The 18,771-nt window shown below is 40.5% G+C and overlaps 2 protein-coding genes across 4 annotated transcripts in view; one reads left to right on the top strand and one right to left on the bottom strand.

The window, feature by feature from the left end:
- Positions 1–466: 466 nt before the first annotated feature.
- On the bottom strand, positions 467–15,515 carry shprh (SNF2 histone linker PHD RING helicase). The gene is made up of 30 exons (XM_086275095.1): positions 15,379–15,515; positions 11,969–12,559; positions 11,619–11,748; positions 11,308–11,526; positions 11,078–11,156; positions 10,506–10,656; positions 10,280–10,382; positions 9,937–10,196; positions 9,190–9,843; positions 8,459–8,710; positions 8,294–8,372; positions 7,867–8,030; positions 7,444–7,700; positions 7,105–7,226; positions 6,752–6,840; positions 6,516–6,608; positions 6,293–6,400; positions 5,750–5,892; positions 5,468–5,641; positions 5,234–5,296; positions 4,926–5,151; positions 4,601–4,738; positions 4,178–4,279; positions 4,007–4,078; positions 3,462–3,650; positions 3,288–3,380; positions 3,109–3,195; positions 2,224–2,402; positions 1,511–1,591; positions 467–1,404 (listed from the first exon to the last, which is right to left on the bottom strand). The coding sequence occupies exons 2-30, from the start codon at positions 12,548–12,550 to the stop codon at positions 1,308–1,310; spliced, it is 4,986 nt and encodes a 1,661-aa protein (XP_086131221.1). The 5' UTR covers positions 12,551–12,559; positions 15,379–15,515; the 3' UTR covers positions 467–1,307.
- A 1,783-nt stretch (positions 15,516–17,298) lies between these two features.
- grm1b (glutamate receptor, metabotropic 1b) overlaps positions 17,299–18,771 on the top strand; it is a 29,016-nt gene continuing 27,543 nt past the window's right edge. For all 3 annotated transcript variants that reach the window (XM_086275098.1, XM_086275097.1, XM_086275096.1), the window contains exon 1: positions 17,299–17,740. The gene's annotated coding sequence lies outside the window, so the exon portion shown is untranslated. The remainder of the gene's footprint in view (positions 17,741–18,771) is intronic.

The following is an 18,771-nucleotide window of genomic DNA, read 5'->3' as shown; positions in this document are numbered from 1 at the left end:
CTGGGAGCTATTCACCACAGTCTGACACCAGAAAATGTAGTACCCCTCTCTTACTCCAGCCCCTTGAAAACTAAAGAACTGCGGCCCTCCCTCAAGCCCTAAAAAACACCAGCTTGAATGATGCCCCCAACAACAATGAGATTCCACGCATGAATAGGGGGAACCGGGGGAGTCCAAGGTAACACGCATGTCACCGCCTACTGTGGCGACGTTCTCTTAGTAAACATCTTATGACCGTTTCTTACTACACAGACTAACAAGAAGTCTGGTAACCATGTAAAAAGGAACACCAGCACGAGGCTGTCCCTCTTTGTTGTCTGGACATCTTAAAATCTTTACAAGTACGGGAATCGCAGTCAGTCAGGTGAAAAGAAAACGCATTACAAGTCAAGGGCAATTCGCTAACAATGCCAAGTACCAGTGAGTGCATGTGTGTGGCAGAAGAGACCATAAAATACAAGAGAGGAATGATTATTTTAATCAGTTTAAGACAAGTAACATTTAATTAATCCACACGATTCTTAAGCTTGACCAGACGATTTTGAGGAATAGAAAAGAATGAGACAGTTGCTGTAAAGCACAAAACATCTTCACACAATTTTTACAAGTTTGATTTACAAGATTAGTTTCCAACAATCTGCACATTGTGCTTCTTTTTGTCTTGCAAATAAGATGGGCGCCATTGTTAGACCAAACTGTGTGGCTTTGTTTCAACAGTGAAATAACTTAAGGTCGATTGCCCGGCCGAAGAAATCCCGCGACAGTCTTTCACTTCAGTTGTAAAAGAGTAAAAGTGAGTTTATGTCAGAGGTGAGCACAAATCAATGGCGTTCTTCCTGCTTCATTTTTTTAACCACACAGTAAAAGGACGGCACAAAGAAATCTGGCAATAACAGGCGGACGACCCGTCACTCACAGACTTTTATTTCCTGAATGTTGTGAGAATGCCTCAAAGTGGTTCAGTCCATCTGGAGATACAGTGAAGTTGCACATAAATGAACACACCTGACTAAATGCGATAAACAAACACAGCTGAACAAGTTGGACCAGTAAGATACAACTATGACAAGTGATGCAAATGCATCAGCTCTAAATTGAGTTAAAATTCAACAAGTAAGAAATTTGTAGTCATCATCCATCAGCGATTTCTTAAAATAGTTTTTGGAAATTCGTTTCATAACATCAGGATGCTTATATAAAAAAAGTGGAATGTGCAAAATTTGTCACCGCTGTGTAAATCGTGAACTCCCTTTTTCTCCTGTTTGCTTTACTTGGTATGTACCAAGTGAGGAGCCCAGTGCTGAGATTCACTCCAGAGGTTCAGTGTCTTCAGTGAACAGATCAGCCAAGTCAGCGACTGTCAGTACCGCAGCCTCCGAGTGCTTCATGGCTGTGCTGGTGTGACTGGAATCAAAAAGACTTTTATTGGTACTTTGACAACAGCGTATCCCCTGACCTCTTAAACTTGTATTTAAATACAAAAATAGCATCATTAAGAACTGACACGCACCTTTTTTCTGCCGTCTTCAGCATTGCTTGCATTCTCTCTTCAATTGTAGATTTGATGAGGAATCTGTGAACAAATGTTGGCCTGGTGGAGAGAGGAAACAAAAATGAGCATTTGTTTAGTTTTTTGTTCAGTAGAGGGTGGATAATTTAATATAAATATTATTTGGATAAAAGGATTAACAAATTCTCCACATTGTCATTCCTTTGTCAGACTTTAACTGCTCCTAAATGAAAAAAAAAAAGTACTCTTAGTTGGATTTAATTTACATGCATTTGTGCATTCTGATGCAGATCTGTAACTAGAAGCAGTGAATAATGATGTGTGTACAGCACTGACAGGTGTGCATGCTATATAAGTGCACTTTGGTCAAGAACTGTGTATCCCTGAGCACAGTGGTGAGTAAAAACAAAAAACTAATGAAATCAATTTCAGTGTATCCTGCTGAACTCTAAGTGCTTTATTTTCTGACATATTATAAGCTGCATAGTTGTGGATTTATAGTTTTATTAAATAACTGGAGGTTGCACTCGTATTAAACATGAATCTAAGAAAAAAAAATAAACTGCAGCTTTGAAGTCAATTCTCACAAGATGAGAAAAATGCAGAAGCTTCGTGTAGATGCAGCAACACATCTACACAAAGCTCTAAAGGACCCACAAAGTTATGCTGAAACTTCAGAGGTTTACTGACACACTTTACTGCCTGCTCCTTACTTGGTTTGGCCAATCCGGTGCACTCTGCCTATTGCCTGGAGCTCATGAGCAGGGTTGAGGATTGGTTCAACCAGCAGCACATGTGTTGCTTCGATGATATTCAGCCCATTGGAGCCCGTGTGGAGAGGTAGAAGAAGAATGTTGATCTTCTCTTCGTACTTGAAGGAACTTAGATTCTCCTGGAAAACCACAATGAACAGTGCAATAATGAACAAATTACAGTCATATCTGTATCAAGAGATGCTTCGGTAATTGATTTATTTTAAGAAAAAAATGAGGATTCCCTGAAAATTTATACTGCAATTTAAATACTGTGTATTTTCAAATTCAAACAATTATTTAACGTGCCGATTTTATCCAGTTTCTCCTTTGTATTACACAAAAACATAGACAATGAATGTATTCATTAGTCTTTATATTGTATTTTACTACAGAAAAACCTTAATTGTTATTAAGTTTCTGCATATGAGAGGCAAGAATTCATCTCCAATTGATTAACCTCTTTGTTTGTTGGCAGTATAGCTCACACACAAAAAACAAACAAACATGCGGCCCGGGGTAAAGGAAGAAATATTGAGTTTAGGGTTGGTGTGCTCTCAAGGGAGTGATCTCAGGTAAAAACAAAAAAACAAAAACAACCTCAAATGAAGAACAAGGTGTAGCAGCAAGCCGAACAGCTGTTTTAGCTGCTGGTGGTGGAGAATACACACCAAGGAAAACCTAGTAGGTAGGTATTTAGACAGTCCTTAGACAGGGGGTTTACTGTAAATGTTTAAATCTATCATACAGTCTGTGGTATTTCAACAAAAAACAAAACAATACAAAAGTTAAAAAGCAGGGGTGTGTATTAAAAATTGTGGCGTTCATTATGTGTCAAATTCAAACCTGAAATTTGTGAATCCCGTTGATTTGAGAAAACTCCATGTTATTGTCAAACAAGGCCTTGGCGATGATGTCCAGGACACTCTGCCACTGTGCACAAGAGAAAAGGCAACAAAACAGGTCAGATCCAAACTCGATATCGGCAAAGTAAGTCTTGAAGAGTGCGGATAGTTAACTGTTACCGTGGAGAAGACGAGACATTTGGCCCCGGGGTTGGTCACTTGAATCTTCTTCAGAGTTCTCACAACTGCCTCCACTTTGGTAGAGTGACTTCCCTGACAACACAGGAAGAGGAACGTTGTCATGGCTGTGTTATACATTTATTTTTTTCTTTGAAAATGGGGTCGCTGGCTGACCTTGACTGGTATGTCTTGGTCCTGACTGGATGATTGGGTGGTGAACACGTAAGAGATTTCTGTGTGGGATGTAGTCTGCCTACAAATGGCACACTTGATGGCACGCCGCCTTGAGCCCACGCTGTACTGTTCCACAATGATAGCAATACACTCGTTACAGAAGCAGTGTCCACACGTCAGCACGGCCCACTGGAAAAGAGAGAAGAGCGAGATATTATTCTAAAGTATGACTAGCAGAGTATGGATAACTATTGACATTAATTACAAACACTCGCTAACCACTTCATTAGGTACACCAGTTGAGCTGCTTATTAATACAAATATCTAATTAGGCAATCATGTGACAGCAACCTATTCCATTTAGGCAAGTAGACACGGTCAAGATGACCTGCTGAGGTTCAAACTGAGCATCAGAATGGAGAAGAAAGCAGATTGTAAGTGGTTTGTTCGAAAATGCTAGACAGGCTGGTATGAATATTTCACAAACTGATGATCTACTGAGATGTTCCCACCAACCAAGATGTATAAGAAGTAGTGACTCTCACCTCCTGTCCCAGGGGCCGAGCACAAATGGGACACGGCTCTGGGTTCAGACCTCCAGTAGACTTGTCCTGCGACTGGATCAAGAAATGTATGTTGTTCAGAGTAAGCTCACATAATACATTTAGCTGGGGTAAATTTATGAATTGTGTAATTACTATCACCTATAAAATTACCTTTTCCAGATTTGTGAGATACAAAAACTGGCCGAGCTTCTTTTGGAGCTGAGATTTTGCCACAGCTTGGTCGTTCAGAAGTTTGACTCTGTTCTGCTCCACCTGGGAGCAAAACAATCGAGAGGAGGGGTCAGCTAATGAAAAATATCAGGACACTTTAAATTGCAAATATAAAGATCTATATTATATGTAGAAACCCACTGATCCAACAATAACATGAGAAAACTCGGGGACAGTGAAGAAACCCCCCTTAAATCTCTGCAGACAGTTAGTCTATGAAGCAAAGTAACTCTGCAAAGAGCCAATCCTTTAACAGTCCTAATAACAAGTCAGTCATGTTGTCACAACTTGTATAAATTATCTTTTACCAGACTGTCATAAGCGTGCAGCTATGCTAAATGAGTGTCACTGTCTTTAACTCGCCTCGTGGGGCTCTATGATGTGCGGCAGTTTGGGCTTTGGTTCATCAGGCAGACGCACACGTAGCCTCTCGGTGGCCATACCCAGCTCATCGATGGCTGACACATGATTACGCAGCACCATCCAGTACTCGTGCAGCACCTGAGGACAAACACCAACACCAAAACAAAGACTTAAAAAAAGAATTTTTGTTAAACTGACTCCTCATAATACATATAATAATACCAAATGCCTATTGGAGCCCTACTGGAAAAATGCAGCTTTTTAAAAAATAAAAGATGCTCTTGTTGTCGTTTGTCCTTGTAATGTTGTAGGTGTGCCTACAAACCTTGTACTCCTTCTTCCAATTCTCAAACAGTTCCATAAAAGTGTTTCCTTCCTCCACCAGGTCTGGGTCCATGCGTTTAAGTTTGGCAAAAGACAAGATGGCCTTCAAAGTGCGTTCTGTCTCACTGGCTGCCCACAGACCTCGGCTAGTGGTAGGGAGACGGTCGTCGACCAGCCCTTCTTCATCCTCGATCATTTCTTCAAAGATGGCTGTCTGACCTTTGACGCTGTGGAGGAATTTTACTGATTAACCACCGCTTGGTTATGTAATCTGATTAATGATGGATCTAAAAATACTGCTCTACTTACGTGTGAGAAAACAGCTTGGACTCGTAATCTATGAAAAGTTCATCCGCTTTGCAAAAAACACAGCTAGAAAATGACAAGACAGATATTAGGTAAAATAAGTTTCAGAGTATTTACAAAGAAGTGTTATGTAACACAAGGAAAAGCTGTCATTTAACCTCCACATAACTTTATAAACTGAACATTTTAAGGTTTCTAACAGTGCTTGTACGAAGCTGCAAAATGCTGACGACATACTTGTTGAGTGGCAGTCGCATTGGCCTGAGATGACAAACTGTGGCCTCCTCTATAACTTCTTTCGAGGCCGGACCCTCAAGACTTTTCACTGCATCTTGCACGGTCTTTTGAGATTTCATCAGGTCCTGCATTTGTGTGGTGAGCAGAAACTGCAGACCATAGCCATCACGGAACCTGCAGGACACCAGACACTTGAAGCATCCTGGTCTTTTGATAAGTTCAAGGTAACGGCTTGCAACCACTATGCAACTACTCGGAACTACTTGATAAAAAAGTGCTTACTTGTCTGCCATGGAGAGCTTGTGGGCTTGTTGTTTGTAGCTGGACGTCAGCTCATTCTTGATGCGGGACACCAGGTCGTCATCAGTGGAGCAGCGAACTGCCCTCTGAATAACATCCAGCCACCAGGGAGAGTTCAGCTTGACCTTGAGAAAGATAGATAATCATAGTGATATTCAACTACTTTAACTGTTTGTGTAAGTAACGAGTAGAATGCCAATTATAGTGCCATTAGCTACATTTACTATTTTCTTTTTATTAAAATAATTTGATCAGTAAGCTCCAATTTCCTGCTATGCAGTTTTCTTTTTGCTGTGCTAATTTGTTGGAGTTCATTAACAGATCCAAATAAATGTCATTTTAAATACATTTCAAGTAAGTTCATTTTAGGAGCTGCAGAGGATGTATATAAAAAGGCAATCAATGCAGAAATTTTATGATCTTAAGATATTGGTTTTGCACTCCTAAACATCACTTATGTCTCTCTTTATATATGTAATCTTTTCATAAAATATGTAATTTCCCCGAGTGTAAAGAAGTTCTCACTTTTCGCTTCAGCTCTTTTATGTTCTGCAGCACCGGCTGCAAAGCCTGCCGAGCATCCGCAACCTCAGAGTCGTATTTGGTCATGTAGTGCTGTCGCAGCTGCTCGGCCTACAGAGACAAGGAGAATGAAAAAACTGCAGTAGTAATTCTTAAAACACAGCTTTGATTTAAAAAGAAGAAAAATAGATACATTCTGACAGTATAATATATATTTGTGAATCACCTCTTCATCTAGTCTGTCATCTCTGAGGGTAGGAGGAATCCCACGATGCTTAGCGCTTAGCAGCTCCATCAAGTTATGGGTAGCATGAAGCCTCTGTTTTACCACAATGGCAAGAGTAATAGAAAATTAATTATGTCAATACATTCTAAGAGCCAGAAACAAAGATTTTAGCTTCTGGTTTTTAAGTCATGTGTTCCCTCAGTCTTTGTAGAGATGAAATGTATGAGGCCACATACCTGTAATGAATCAGTCTTCAGTCTGCCTTTGTGCTCTTCTGATGAACGGAGCACTTCTCTATACATCTCTGCTGCCTCTGCAAACTCACCTGCAGGTGGCAAAGGAAATAGTCATCCTTAGTGCCACTTAAAATGTCCACTACATGTCAAGCAAACAAAGTTGGCTGCACAAATCACCTCAGTGCAGTAACAATAAACATATCGCTTTACTGAGACCAGCCTTAACAAAACATCCCGGTGCAAAAAGTGTCGGGAGACACAAAGATGGGATCGTGGCCTCTGTTTTGTTTAAACTAATTCCCATGGGAAACTAAGAGCAAAGGGAGCAGATGTATAGAAGTGGGGATCTATACCTCTGATGATGTGGATTCCAGCCAAACCATTGAGTGCGCACACCAATTGTCTGTGAGCTTCTTCACACTCCACTCGACATTTCTTCTGCAGGGACTTCAGGAGCTCCTCCATTGTCATGGTGCTACAGAGAGGCAGGCAAACCTGCTTAACAAATCCTCCAGTGCAGATTACACAGAATGGGTCAGCTTTAAATAAACACCCCCAGCAACAAAAAGGTTGCTGGGGGGGCTTCAATCATCCTAATGTTATGATCTAGTCCAGCTGGACTGTTAATTAACTGCTGCAGCTGCCTTTAATAAGACCTCATCTCATGCATAAGCATCTTGAGAACACAATACCTTTTCTGCAGAGGCAGGAACTCCCCCCTGACAGCCTGTGGATGGCAGCAGGCTTGGCGCAGCCTGAGCAGCGGGCACAGGATGGTATTGACGGTACGGCGGTCGAGGCTGCCGAGTTTCAGGCTCCAGTCTGAGATCTTCCTGAGGTTAACCAAAGCGTCTTGGGAGCAGACCTCGTGCTGACGGTGGTAGAAGTGACCCTCGACGGGCGAGAAGTGCAACCAGTGCACTTCCTCTGTCTGAGGCGGGATCTGAATCTGGAGAAAGATTAACAGGACCATCTAAGATGAGTACAAACATTCAAAAGAGAAAGCTTTAAGGATGTGTTTCATATGAAAAAAAAATGGGTCAAACAAAATAGTTCTTCAGACAGTCTCAATGAAATCCAGGCCAACGATCAGAAAAATACTTTTAAAATCCTACCTGATCAATGACGTCTTTTTTAGCCGATCGCCATAATATCTGAGCGATCACATGGTACAGAGGTTCCGTATTTCCACGTCGATAGGGACGATAAAGAAGCTGGTGCCACCAGTGCTTCACCCAGTATGGGTCAACTCCCAGGAAAAGCACAAGGCCATACAGATCTACAGCAAAAAACAAAAGTTTTAATTATTATTTTTTTTACTGCTGAAGAGACCAAAGACTGAAATCACAACCTTGACAGATTAATTACATCTGTGCATAGACTCAAAAACACTTTGCTTTATTATATTTTGGCAGGTAAAGGCAGTAAAAACCTACACTTATTTTTATCTTTATATCTTTATATGCTACATAAAAAATTCAATTTGCATTCATACTCATAGTATTTCTTTTTTCTTCTGTGGTAACAGCTTCTTCACTTTACCTTCTAAGCCTCTCTGGACTGGAGTGCCGCTGACACACCAGCGGTTAACAGACGCAAGACGTAGAGCCATCTCCGCAGCCTGATGGGATCAACGTCAGGTGGTCGCATAAACTACGTTTAAATAACAAAACAAAGTAAGATGCAACAAGAATTGAATGATCTCACCTTCGCAGTGGGGCATTCCACCATCTGAGCCTCATCCAGACAGATTCGCCACCACTCCACAGCTACCAGAGGACTGGGTATAGCCATGTAACGCTTCTGGTTGCGGAAGCGGCGGCCGTCTTTGCTGTTACTGTGGGGAATGTCAACGTAGTTGAGCTCAGAGCGCAGCACGTCGTAGGTGGTAATGACCACGTCCTGCTCGGCGAGCATGTGAGGCTGAATGAATCCATGTTTCTTCACACCCTGATAAACCTAAAGAGGAATGTGAAAGGCAAAATAATTAGGCATGCTTAAACACAGATGAGAGAGAGAAGAGTGCGTGCTTTAACAAATTATAAAAGATGTGTAGTGCTTGCACAATGTTGTGTTGTTCCTGCTCTGCGTCATCATTGCAACTGACGACTCGCACTGTTGTGATGGTACAGTAGTGTAACATGCAATGATTTAAGTGAGTGTATCATTTTCAGAGTACCTGAAAGTTGGAAGGTAGAGGGTGTATTTTAAACCAAACCCTGGTCTTTCTTAATCTTAACAAAACAGTTTTGTTACTTACATCTAACCAATCAGTTTTGTGCCTAAACTGAGCCAAACAATAACTGTAAATAATCAAAACCACCTTTTGGTTTTACTCAGGAAGCACATTTAAGATTTATTTTATTTTTATTTTAGACTTTAAGCATATTATATATGAGATACTACCAAGAGACTGATGTATGAATCTACTCTCTCACCAGCACTCGTAAGGAGGAGGACCTGATATGCTTGTTGATCTCCTCGACCCACTGGTGGCAGATGGAGCTCGGGGAAATTATGAGGGTGGCTCCTGTGGACACGGGTTTCATGGCTACCAGGCAGTGAGGGCAGTAGAAAGGTGTAGTTTCAAGGCTCTCTTCTTTATAGTTCACACAGTCTGCGTGCTGCCACAGCTGACAGTTCATACACTGGACGCGGGCCTTGTAGTCAATGATGCCGAGTTCACCACAGATGCACTCGAATCTGTAGTCAGGGGTGTTAAACGGGACGACAGACGCTCTGGTGGGGGTTTCCGTCTCCTTGTCATCATCGAGCTGTGAAGCTTCTCCTCTTTCTTCGGGGAGATCAGCTATTCTGCACATGTCTCGTGTATCTGAGTCACTTTTATCCTGAGAAACCTGTAATGGTGCCGTGGAAGAATCCAGCATGTCATCTGGCTGATCTGCTTTCTCATTCAGACTTTCATCCCACTCTGTCTTTGTTTCTGCTTCCTCTGAGACAGGGCAGTCAGATGTAGGGGTGCTCGGATCTCTCTGATCGTCTGAGAGAGAGTTTTGTAGAGCTGCCTCTGCCTTTTCTTTTGCTCGTCTCTGAAACATTTTCCTGGGCGTGCGCTCCGTGCTTCTCGAAGTCTTAAGAAAGACAAATGCAGACCAAACTCAGGCAACACAATAAAGTCATATTTGTAGCATGAAACATTCATATTAGAAGTTCTTTATTCTTACAGACTTTGATGATCCTGCAAATGTTTTCTTTGTTTCTTTGTACTTCTTTCCCAGCTTGAACGACCCCGCCAAGCCCCGACCTTTGACCCGGTCAACCATGCCGTCATCTATGAGCTTTGTCAGCGTCTTCCTGATGTGGTTGCGGTTCTTGAGGAGGTCATAGCCATAAGTGGCTCGGATGTAGGTGAAGATGGCATTGACTGAGGCTCCCTTGCCAGATCTCATCTCCTTTATAGCAGTGAGTAGCATGACACGCACAGCTGGAGAAATATAAGTATCATTCAAAAAGGTGTGAAATTTCAGTGACTTATGCGGATTGCCTAAAAAGACTTGAGTGACATACTTGGGTAGGATATTTTAATTTTAGGCTGAGCTTCAGACTTGCAGCTGATAACTTTCTTTCTTTCTAGCGGAGGAGGAGGAACAAAGTAATTCACAGATTTTCCCTGCAAAGCCATGAGATTAAAAAAAGAAATAAATCATAAACCATTGTATGATACATAAGATTTGATTACAACGTTTAGGGAAGAAAACAAATGTGGCATTCATCACAGTAGAGGTCTACTAACCACAGGGAGTGTGAGGGCCTCTTGTTCGAGGTCCTGCCGGGTATGAAACAAGATTAGAGCCAGAACTTCCACCGTCTTTCCAAGCCCCATCTCATCAGCCAGGATCCCACCAGGCCACTCAATGCCAGCTAGTGGAAATTCTCGAATTAAGCTAAAAATAAAAAAAGAAACTAAATTCTAGTAGCTGCAGAACTATATCATACCTGAGAGTCACCTTAATGTGATAACAGCAAGTTTAAAGGTCAACTCATTCAAATTACACACGTTTTTTTCCACTGATGGTGTCCCTTCAGCCTGTTTTACTGTTGTGATTTTAAGATAACAATTCTCCCATCAAGTTTTATGCTAATGGTGCTTAACAAACAAAATAATAACACACACAACTTTTGTGGTTTCAACTTAAATAGTAGTCCCCATAAAAACTGCTGACAGTGAGGCCTGTGGATTATATTGAGTTTAAGTGTAAACTGTTTGCAGAAAGATAAGATTCCCATCATCTTTATAATATTGAAAAGGCAGAAAATGTTTCCAAATGATCAGAACCTTTAACATGAGAATAACTATGTTCTTACCAGCCGATAAAAGGGTTGTAAAAGAGCTTTTTGCCGCACAAAGCGATCAACTCCCGCCAGAGGAAATGCAATGATTGTTCTGCAAAGAAACAGTAAATACTGAATATGATGCTTTTTGAGACAAACCACTGAGATCAAAAATTCTTAAATTCAAAGGGATCTAACTTAATTCAATTCAATTAAAATTCCAGTTAAAGGTGCATGAGCTGTAGGGGAATGAACAGAGGCACCTTTACTTGAGTTGGTCCTGTATTTCTCTCTTCTCAGCATCCAGTTGACTGCTTGACTCTGATAGGGCCTGAGTACAGGAATAAGAGCCTTATGCTGAACGTCATAGGTCACCTTCTGGCTTTCTTCCTGGTGCATATGCCTGACATAATCGTAGAGCTCCTCAACATTTTGCCTCTCCAGGTCGGTATCACATTCTTCCTCCTCATTATCTACGACCTCTTTATGGAGAATAAGCAACAAAAACAAGTCAATGTGAATTGGAAACCCTGTGCTGCTATAGTATGGTGTAAAGAACTTGGAGTCTGCTTACCGGGAATAATGAAATCGTAGAAATACTCCATTAACTTCTGCATCAGTTGGTTTGCTTTTTTGAGCCGAGCATTTCCCTCACTGAGGAATTCTGGCTTCCCGAGCCCAGTTTCCAGCAAGCAAATCCCCACCTGCCAGACAGAGCCAGGAAAAAGATTAAATATAAAATAATGTTTAACAAAACTTGAACTGTTTGATGATTTGACTAAAGGAGCACAATTTTACTCCAGCCAAAGACAGCTGATTTAAAAAATATATGGTATTAAAAGCCAGGTAACTTCATGACCATTTATTAACAAAATCAAGCCTAAACATGGATCTTTGTGTCCCAGTAAAAGTACCTACATATACCTTGACTGAGTCGTCTTTTGCCTGGTGACAGAGCTGCACCACCCTCCTCTTCTGTAGCCAGTCGAGGTCCTCCAATGGGATCCTACGGAGGCTGCATTCTGCCGTACAAGTGTCTTCATCAGGACTGCACTGCACCCCTGAGCTCTCATCACAGCTGCTGTAACTGATGCAGAGTTGCTCACCCATCCTGTGAAACGTGAAAGCTCTCTGATCGCAGTCAGATGGGAGCCAGGCTGGCCTGACACTGAACTCCCCAATGAGTGCTTTCCAGATGTGGCTGAGCTTCAAAAGTGGAAACACAGTGAGCGCCAGAGAGGTAGAAGCAGCGGTGATGTCGGACGACGTGTTGGGAAGTTCTTCTGTAAACAGGACAGGGGTGCAGGCAGCCTCTGTGGCGCCCTCTGGAGGGGAGAGGAGGGTGCTACTAGGAGCTGGGTCCGCTGAAAGAATGGAACAAGTCGGTATCTCTTCATCTTCCTGGACTTCCTCATTCTTGCGGTCCTCCAACATGTTCCAGTTCAACCTCTTCTTAGCTTCTTCATCCACCCTCACAGGAGGGGCCCTCTTTCTTCGGCTACTCATGGTGAAGCTCTGCAAAGAGGGCAAATATTATGAAACGCTCACCAAAAAAAATAAACACAACGTCATTTATTTATTCATAACTACATCAGTAGCATATGCCAGATACTTATATTTATATTTGGTAGGCAGAGAGAAAATATCCTTCCTGAGTTTCCCTGAACAAGGTTGATTATTGCCTAATAATAAACAATAACTTAATCATAAAAACTTTCCGTCATACAGACCATGGCTCCACAGTAAAGTGGTTTACTCATTCACCTAATAAGTGAAAGATCTATGGTTCGGTCTCCAGAGGAAACACAAATCCCTTTGGGGCATCCGGTTAAAAAAATCTGTCAAATTAAATATGCAGAGCTACAGAGTATGGCAACACCTGGTGAATAAGGGAGCAGCTGGAATATGTTTTTCTTTTACACAAACAAAATTAAGTAAAATCCAATTTTCCACTAACCAAACATTTTGTTTATTTATGTTGCCTTCTAGCCTATATCCCTCCTTAAATCATTACATTTTTACATGCACTTATGCAGGACTTAATATACTCTACTAGTACTCATGCATAATTCACATTTCAACTAAATCCATATTTATGTATTACTGTGCCCTGGTACAACCTTTTTAAGCTGACTTTATCAGATGACTTTTTCGGAAACTGTCCAGCTCCTGAGTGTGCACAGCATTAATCAACTGCTGGTAGATCCACAGCAAAAATAATGTTTCTACAAAGACTTTTATATTAATACTGTAGTATGTTTGTACATGCATGAATGCTTCTGTTCTCACAGCTAGAGCTTTGTGTCTAAGATGATCCTTTTAGAAGTAATATGTTGACATCATATAGAGTCCATCTAGCCATCCTCTTCCACTTATCCTTGTCAGGGTCGCGAGGGGCTGGAGCCTCTCCCAGCTACCATAGGGCAAGAGGCATCATACAGAGTCAAAAGTAGGAAAAACTGGAGTTTTAAAAAGTTTAACCTCTTGCATCCTTGGGATTACTTGTACATAAGCTTTCTTCATTTTTAAAAAAAACTTTTTTGTTTAAGACGAGCACCCATAATTGCAACAGTTAATTATAATAAGACCACTTCAACGACATATTGTGGATATCCCTTGTGAGCAGTTATTATGAGAGTGGCAGCACCTGTGATGTTCAAGGCTGATCTCTTATTCAGCCACGCTATTTTGTTTGGGGAGAACTTGGGTCCTGTGCAACTTCAGCATACCCAAAATACTCTGACATTAAGACACAGGAGAATCTGATGGATTAGAATTAAGTAACAAAGCTACCTTTAGCTGCTTCCCTATTCATGACAGTATAATGCCACTTTTGGCAGCTTTTATGCTGATTGCCCTTCCTGACAAAACCCAAATGTATGTGTGTCTCTGACTGAGCCAGGAATCAATATTGATCATACGTAAGTATTTCATTAAATTGACGTTTAGTCCTCTGATGTAGGGTGGCATGATGGTGTGGTGGTTAGTGACATCACCTCACAGCAAGAACGTTCTGGGTTCAAATCCAGTCTGGATTCTGTGTGGAGTTTGTATTTACTCTGGCTTCCCCCCATTGTCCAAAGATCTCCCTTACGTTACTTGGTGAATGTGAGTCTGTCTCTGTGTTAACCCTAAAATAATGTGGCAATCTGTTATACCCTGCTTCTCACCATATGAATAGTATAGACAATCATTCTGTACAATACAATAATTATAGTTCTACAATTGTTTATTAATACTCACAATTGTATATCTACAATCTGTATAGTTTCATATTTTTAACCATATTTATATCCTTTTCATAGCCTGTACATAGCTTGTAAACTCACTATAGTCTGTACATACTTATAGTTATAGCATATTCATAACATACCTTCATACCGTGTACATTGTAACATACCTATAATAGTTCCATATTCTGTAATATATCTATATTATTGCTAAAGCACTTTCTGGATGGATGCAAACTGCTTTTCATTGCCTTGTACTTGTGACATTTGCAATGACAATAAAGTTGAATTCTATTCTAATTCTAATTCTATTCTATTTCATGACAGCTGGGATAATCTCCAGAACTTGATAAGTTGAAGAAAGTGGATGGACAAATTGAATTCAAGGGCTGTTCCAATAATGGTGAGGCCGTTCTCCAGAGAACAATAGGTGGTGATACCATGTATGTTGATTTCTAATCCGGAAAATGACTTTAACGTGTCCACTTATTTAGGTTGGCACCATAAGCTACTATGTTGATGTTGATCCCAGGTAGAAGTGATCTGCCTTTGTAGTACAGAAAACTGAGGGTTGACCCTGAAGTTTCCTGGTTAAGATGAAACCCTGCTTCACAGTAAAGGCCTCTTATGGGATACAACAGACTTCTTATTTACCAACAGGTCAACAAGGCTCATACTGGAAGATAGCATATCAATGGAAGCAGCATGTGAGGTACTTACTGTGCTATTAAACTATCAAAGCGAATGAGACATATCCCACAAGACAACCTGTCAGAGTTTAAGTTTGCATCCACAGCTGGAGCCTGTCACTTCACCTACATTGTATCTGTGTTTACCTATGGCTCAGGCTACATGTATTGCTAGCTGGCTAACTTATACATCTTCTACACGACGGCTTACAAATAGCAGTTTTAAAATTAGCTCCTTCCCTGCGGGGAGAGTTTATCCTCTGAGAATTCAGTCAGCAGCGAAACCATCAGCACACAACAGTCTGTGGTATAAACAGTGTTACACAATGAGAGCACTTTCGCACAGCGCGCCACATTTCATCCCCTGACTGCAAACAAGCAAATTAAAAAGGTAAAAGAAAAAAAGCATATTTACTTGTCGAGCCTGCCTCAAACTGCTCCTGTTAATACAGCACGACGAGAAACCGATTCATGTTGAAGCAGCTCCACACAATCCGGCTGAATCGCTGTACAGTTCATCTACGGACATCAATGTTGACGTCCGCCATTTTTAAATGCAGGAAATGACGTCAAAGCAGGGGAAACTGTCAGATTAAGTTTATCTAACACAAATTTGTATGACTCAAAACTTACAACAGATTAAATGATTTGCTCCAAATGATTGTTTTTTTGTCTTTCTTTTTGCATTTCTTTACATTTTTTCATGGTTATATATATATTGCCAATATCAGACAAAAACAGACAAAAACTGAGTTTGTTCGAGTCTAATGAGTTTAAAAGTCAATATTTGTATATGACCACTTTTATTCTTCAACTCAGCCTGAACTCTTTTTTCTTTTCAGTTTTCTTGTCATCTCTTCTACTACCACTACTTCATTAACGTTGATGTCCAGGGTCTTGGGAAGGCCAGTCCATGACTGATAGGCTCTATTGCATGTTTTTTTTTTCCCAGCTGTGGTTATATTGCATTGGCAGTGTGTTTAAAAATAATTATCATGCTGAAAAATTAAGCAGTTGCCAATAAGATGCTTTCCAGAAGGCAGTGCGTGTTGCATTAAAATCTGGCTGTATGTGTTTTTTTAATGTGTTTATAGTTCCAGGAAATTTGAAAACTGGCTGGCTGAAATATGGTCCCAAACCAAATTTTGCAAAAGGCTGTAAACACTCACTGTTGTACCGCTCTCCTGACCTCTTCCAAACATACTGGTGCCGGTTAGAACCAAATTTCAAATCTTGATTCATCACCCAATTAGACTTGTTTCCACTGATTTTCAGGCCAGTTCTGGTGTAATTTGCCATTTCCTCCCCGTTTCCCTTCCTTAAGAATGGCTTCATGAAAATTTTATTTTTATTGTCAGTAAGACTATTTAAAGGATGCATAAAAATAATTTTGCTTAAACTACGGCTTGTACTTTACTTTTTCTTTCTGGCTGAAAATGACTTAATATGAATGATAAGAAACATGTTTGATTATAGGTCAACAAGCATTTCGGAACAGGTTAAATACCGGTAATCCTTTTTTGGCAGATGATCATTTAAAGCACTGGCATCTGATGAAAAGACAGGGAACTGGTATGAGGGCTGAAGAAAATCAGAAGCTCTGCCAGCGAGAACAGCAGGTCCACAACTCCACCTGAGAGAGAGGGAGAGAGAGAGCAGCAGGCAAGAGAAAGGAAAAGAAAGAAGTGGGAAAAAGACTACCTGGACCAGGACACAAATTATACCTTTTTCTAACAAGCTGCTGGTAACAAACTGCTTAAAGATAGAATTAAATTTGATTCTTTGCTAAGTTTTCTCTTACATGTAGACACAACAGTGTTTCATCCTTTGAGTTGGGTGTTTGTTTGTTTTTTTTTTTTTTGTTATGCTTTAATGATTAATATGTCATTTTTATGTGGCTTAGCGTTACAAAAAACAGAGATTCCTCTGACAATTCTCAGGTAAAAACACTGATTTGTAAATGAGCCGAAAAGCAGTCAATGGCCAAAACTACAAGAAAATTGGAAGCAAAATATAAAAAAAAAGAGAAAAAAAAGAAAAAAGAGTCAGTCAGCATTTTTGCACAAAGCTTTAGGTTTATAGAGAGTTCATGCAATGCCAAATTCTTTGCTGTACTGGTTGCTTATTTTGTGGTCTAATCGTTAGGATTACAAAGGTTAAGGTTGAGTAAACCTTTATTCAGTGAGGTTGCAGCAGTGGCATCACCCCCTTCACCACAAGGTGGCAGCAGAGCCCGCTCTCTTTTGACAGCTGCAGTAGTGAATAACAAGTACATCACATCTGTCCGTGTCAGACACAACGCAGGAGGGAAAAATTAAATTGAAGTTTGACGAGTCTCTTTGAAGTTTGCATAAAGTAAGCGACTGCCTATAAACAGTCTCTTACGTTGCGCTGATTTGGTCCAGGGGGTTTTAATGGAAGCTTGTCAAATCGTTATCTATCCCCGACTTATTTATTTATTTTAAAATATGCTTCTCAGGAGCCTCACTCTCACCCCGATCTCTTCCAAAATGTTATCAATCGACGCATCACTGACCCTCGTGATGTGCATGAACTCTGGTTTTAAATCAGGGACACTGCAGTGAGTTTGACCCGATTTAAAAATGCAGTGAGCAAGAGGAGAAGAAGGGAGCATCTTATCACCAGTGCAGAGAGAGAGAGGGAGAAAGGGAGGGAGGAAGAGTCCCACTGTGTTTCGGAGGCAGAAGAGTCCAGACCGGCGGCTTCAGAGGAGACACGGACCCACTATGTCCCGGTTATGTCCTTACCTGGTTCAGGTAGGTGAAATCACGTCTTTAAGACTGTTAAACATGCATGTGCATGCAGCTGATGATGTTGCATGTTATGACCTGTGAATGACACCGTTTTATAGCTGCAGCTGAGGACCTGGAGACAGCTGCTAAACGATAATAAAGAGTATTTAGGCAGAGTCATTATGTGTGCTGTTTGAGATGGCTCATTTCTGGCTCAAGCCATAGTGATTTTTGATTTTTATTTTTATTTATTTTTTGTCAAAATAGTCCAATACTTATTTCCAAAGGCTTCTTTTACTCACTTAACTTCGCTCAACTGTAGAAAACAGCCACATGTATCAAAGATTATTTTTTAAATAATTACCATGTCCACATTGATCTTCGCTCAATTCAGTTACCCAAAAAAAATAGAATACTTTAAATTTTTTCATTACCGTTGCATAGCTTTATTCATGATGGATATTAATAGATATTAATTCATTTTTAATACTTGAAGTCTTTGCATGAAGTTGATTCCCTGAATTGACTGAACACCCCCCTTCACTGGCCCTCTACTCACATGACTTAAAGAAAAATAATATACCGTATTTTGTGCAAGGTGCAGACATGACTCTTTCATCAGCAGTTCCATGTTCCATGTTTTCAGTTGGTATAGTGAAACACAACACGGTGACTTGTTTACAGAGTGAACTGATATTTTCTTGTAATTTAGATCATACAGTTGTTAAACATATTAAAACTCCTTTTGTAACTAGCTTGTTGTCTGTGGCATGAGTAATGACTGACTTAAACATAAAACTGCCCTTACTTGTTACTGTAAAAAGCAGTAATGGAGTGCACACACAATAGCATGCACATTGTGATAGTTTTAAATGTTCATTCACTTCTTTTTTTGCATCTAAACCCACTAAATGTCAGAAAATCCAACCAACTATTCAGAAGAAAATGTAGAACGAATGGGCTTTAAATGTTAATAAGTTCAAAATATAGCACTCATTATTTCATTTTTTGATAATCATGATGGATTTTAAAGCTGTTGAGAGCATTAAGCAAGC

Source organism: Aulonocara sp. 'chitande type north' Nkhata Bay, linkage group LG19 (assembly GCF_057382095.1).
Source record: "Aulonocara sp. 'chitande type north' Nkhata Bay isolate Kocher_YH1m ecotype deep benthic linkage group LG19, A_spYH_male_GT1.1, whole genome shotgun sequence".
In the NCBI taxonomy this organism is placed as follows: Eukaryota; Metazoa; Chordata; class Actinopteri; order Cichliformes; family Cichlidae; genus Aulonocara; species Aulonocara sp. 'chitande type north' Nkhata Bay.
Note: the sequence above shows the minus strand (reverse complement) of the source record. Positions and strands in the feature narration are given on the sequence as shown.

Excerpts from the sequence above, each read along its gene's own strand:
- shprh (XM_086275095.1), bottom strand. The coding sequence starts at position 12,550 with ATGAGTAGCCGAAGAAAGAGGGCCCCTCCTGTGAGGGTGGATGAAGAA. Across the intron at positions 8,031-8,293 it reads AGTCCAGAGAGGCTTAGAAG|ATCTGTATGGCCTTGTGCTT; the intron begins GTAAAGTGAAGA and ends TTTTTGCTGTAG. Across the intron at positions 3,196-3,287 it reads AATGTCTCGTCTTCTCCACG|TGGCAGAGTGTCCTGGACAT; the intron begins GTAACAGTTAAC and ends TCTTGTGCACAG.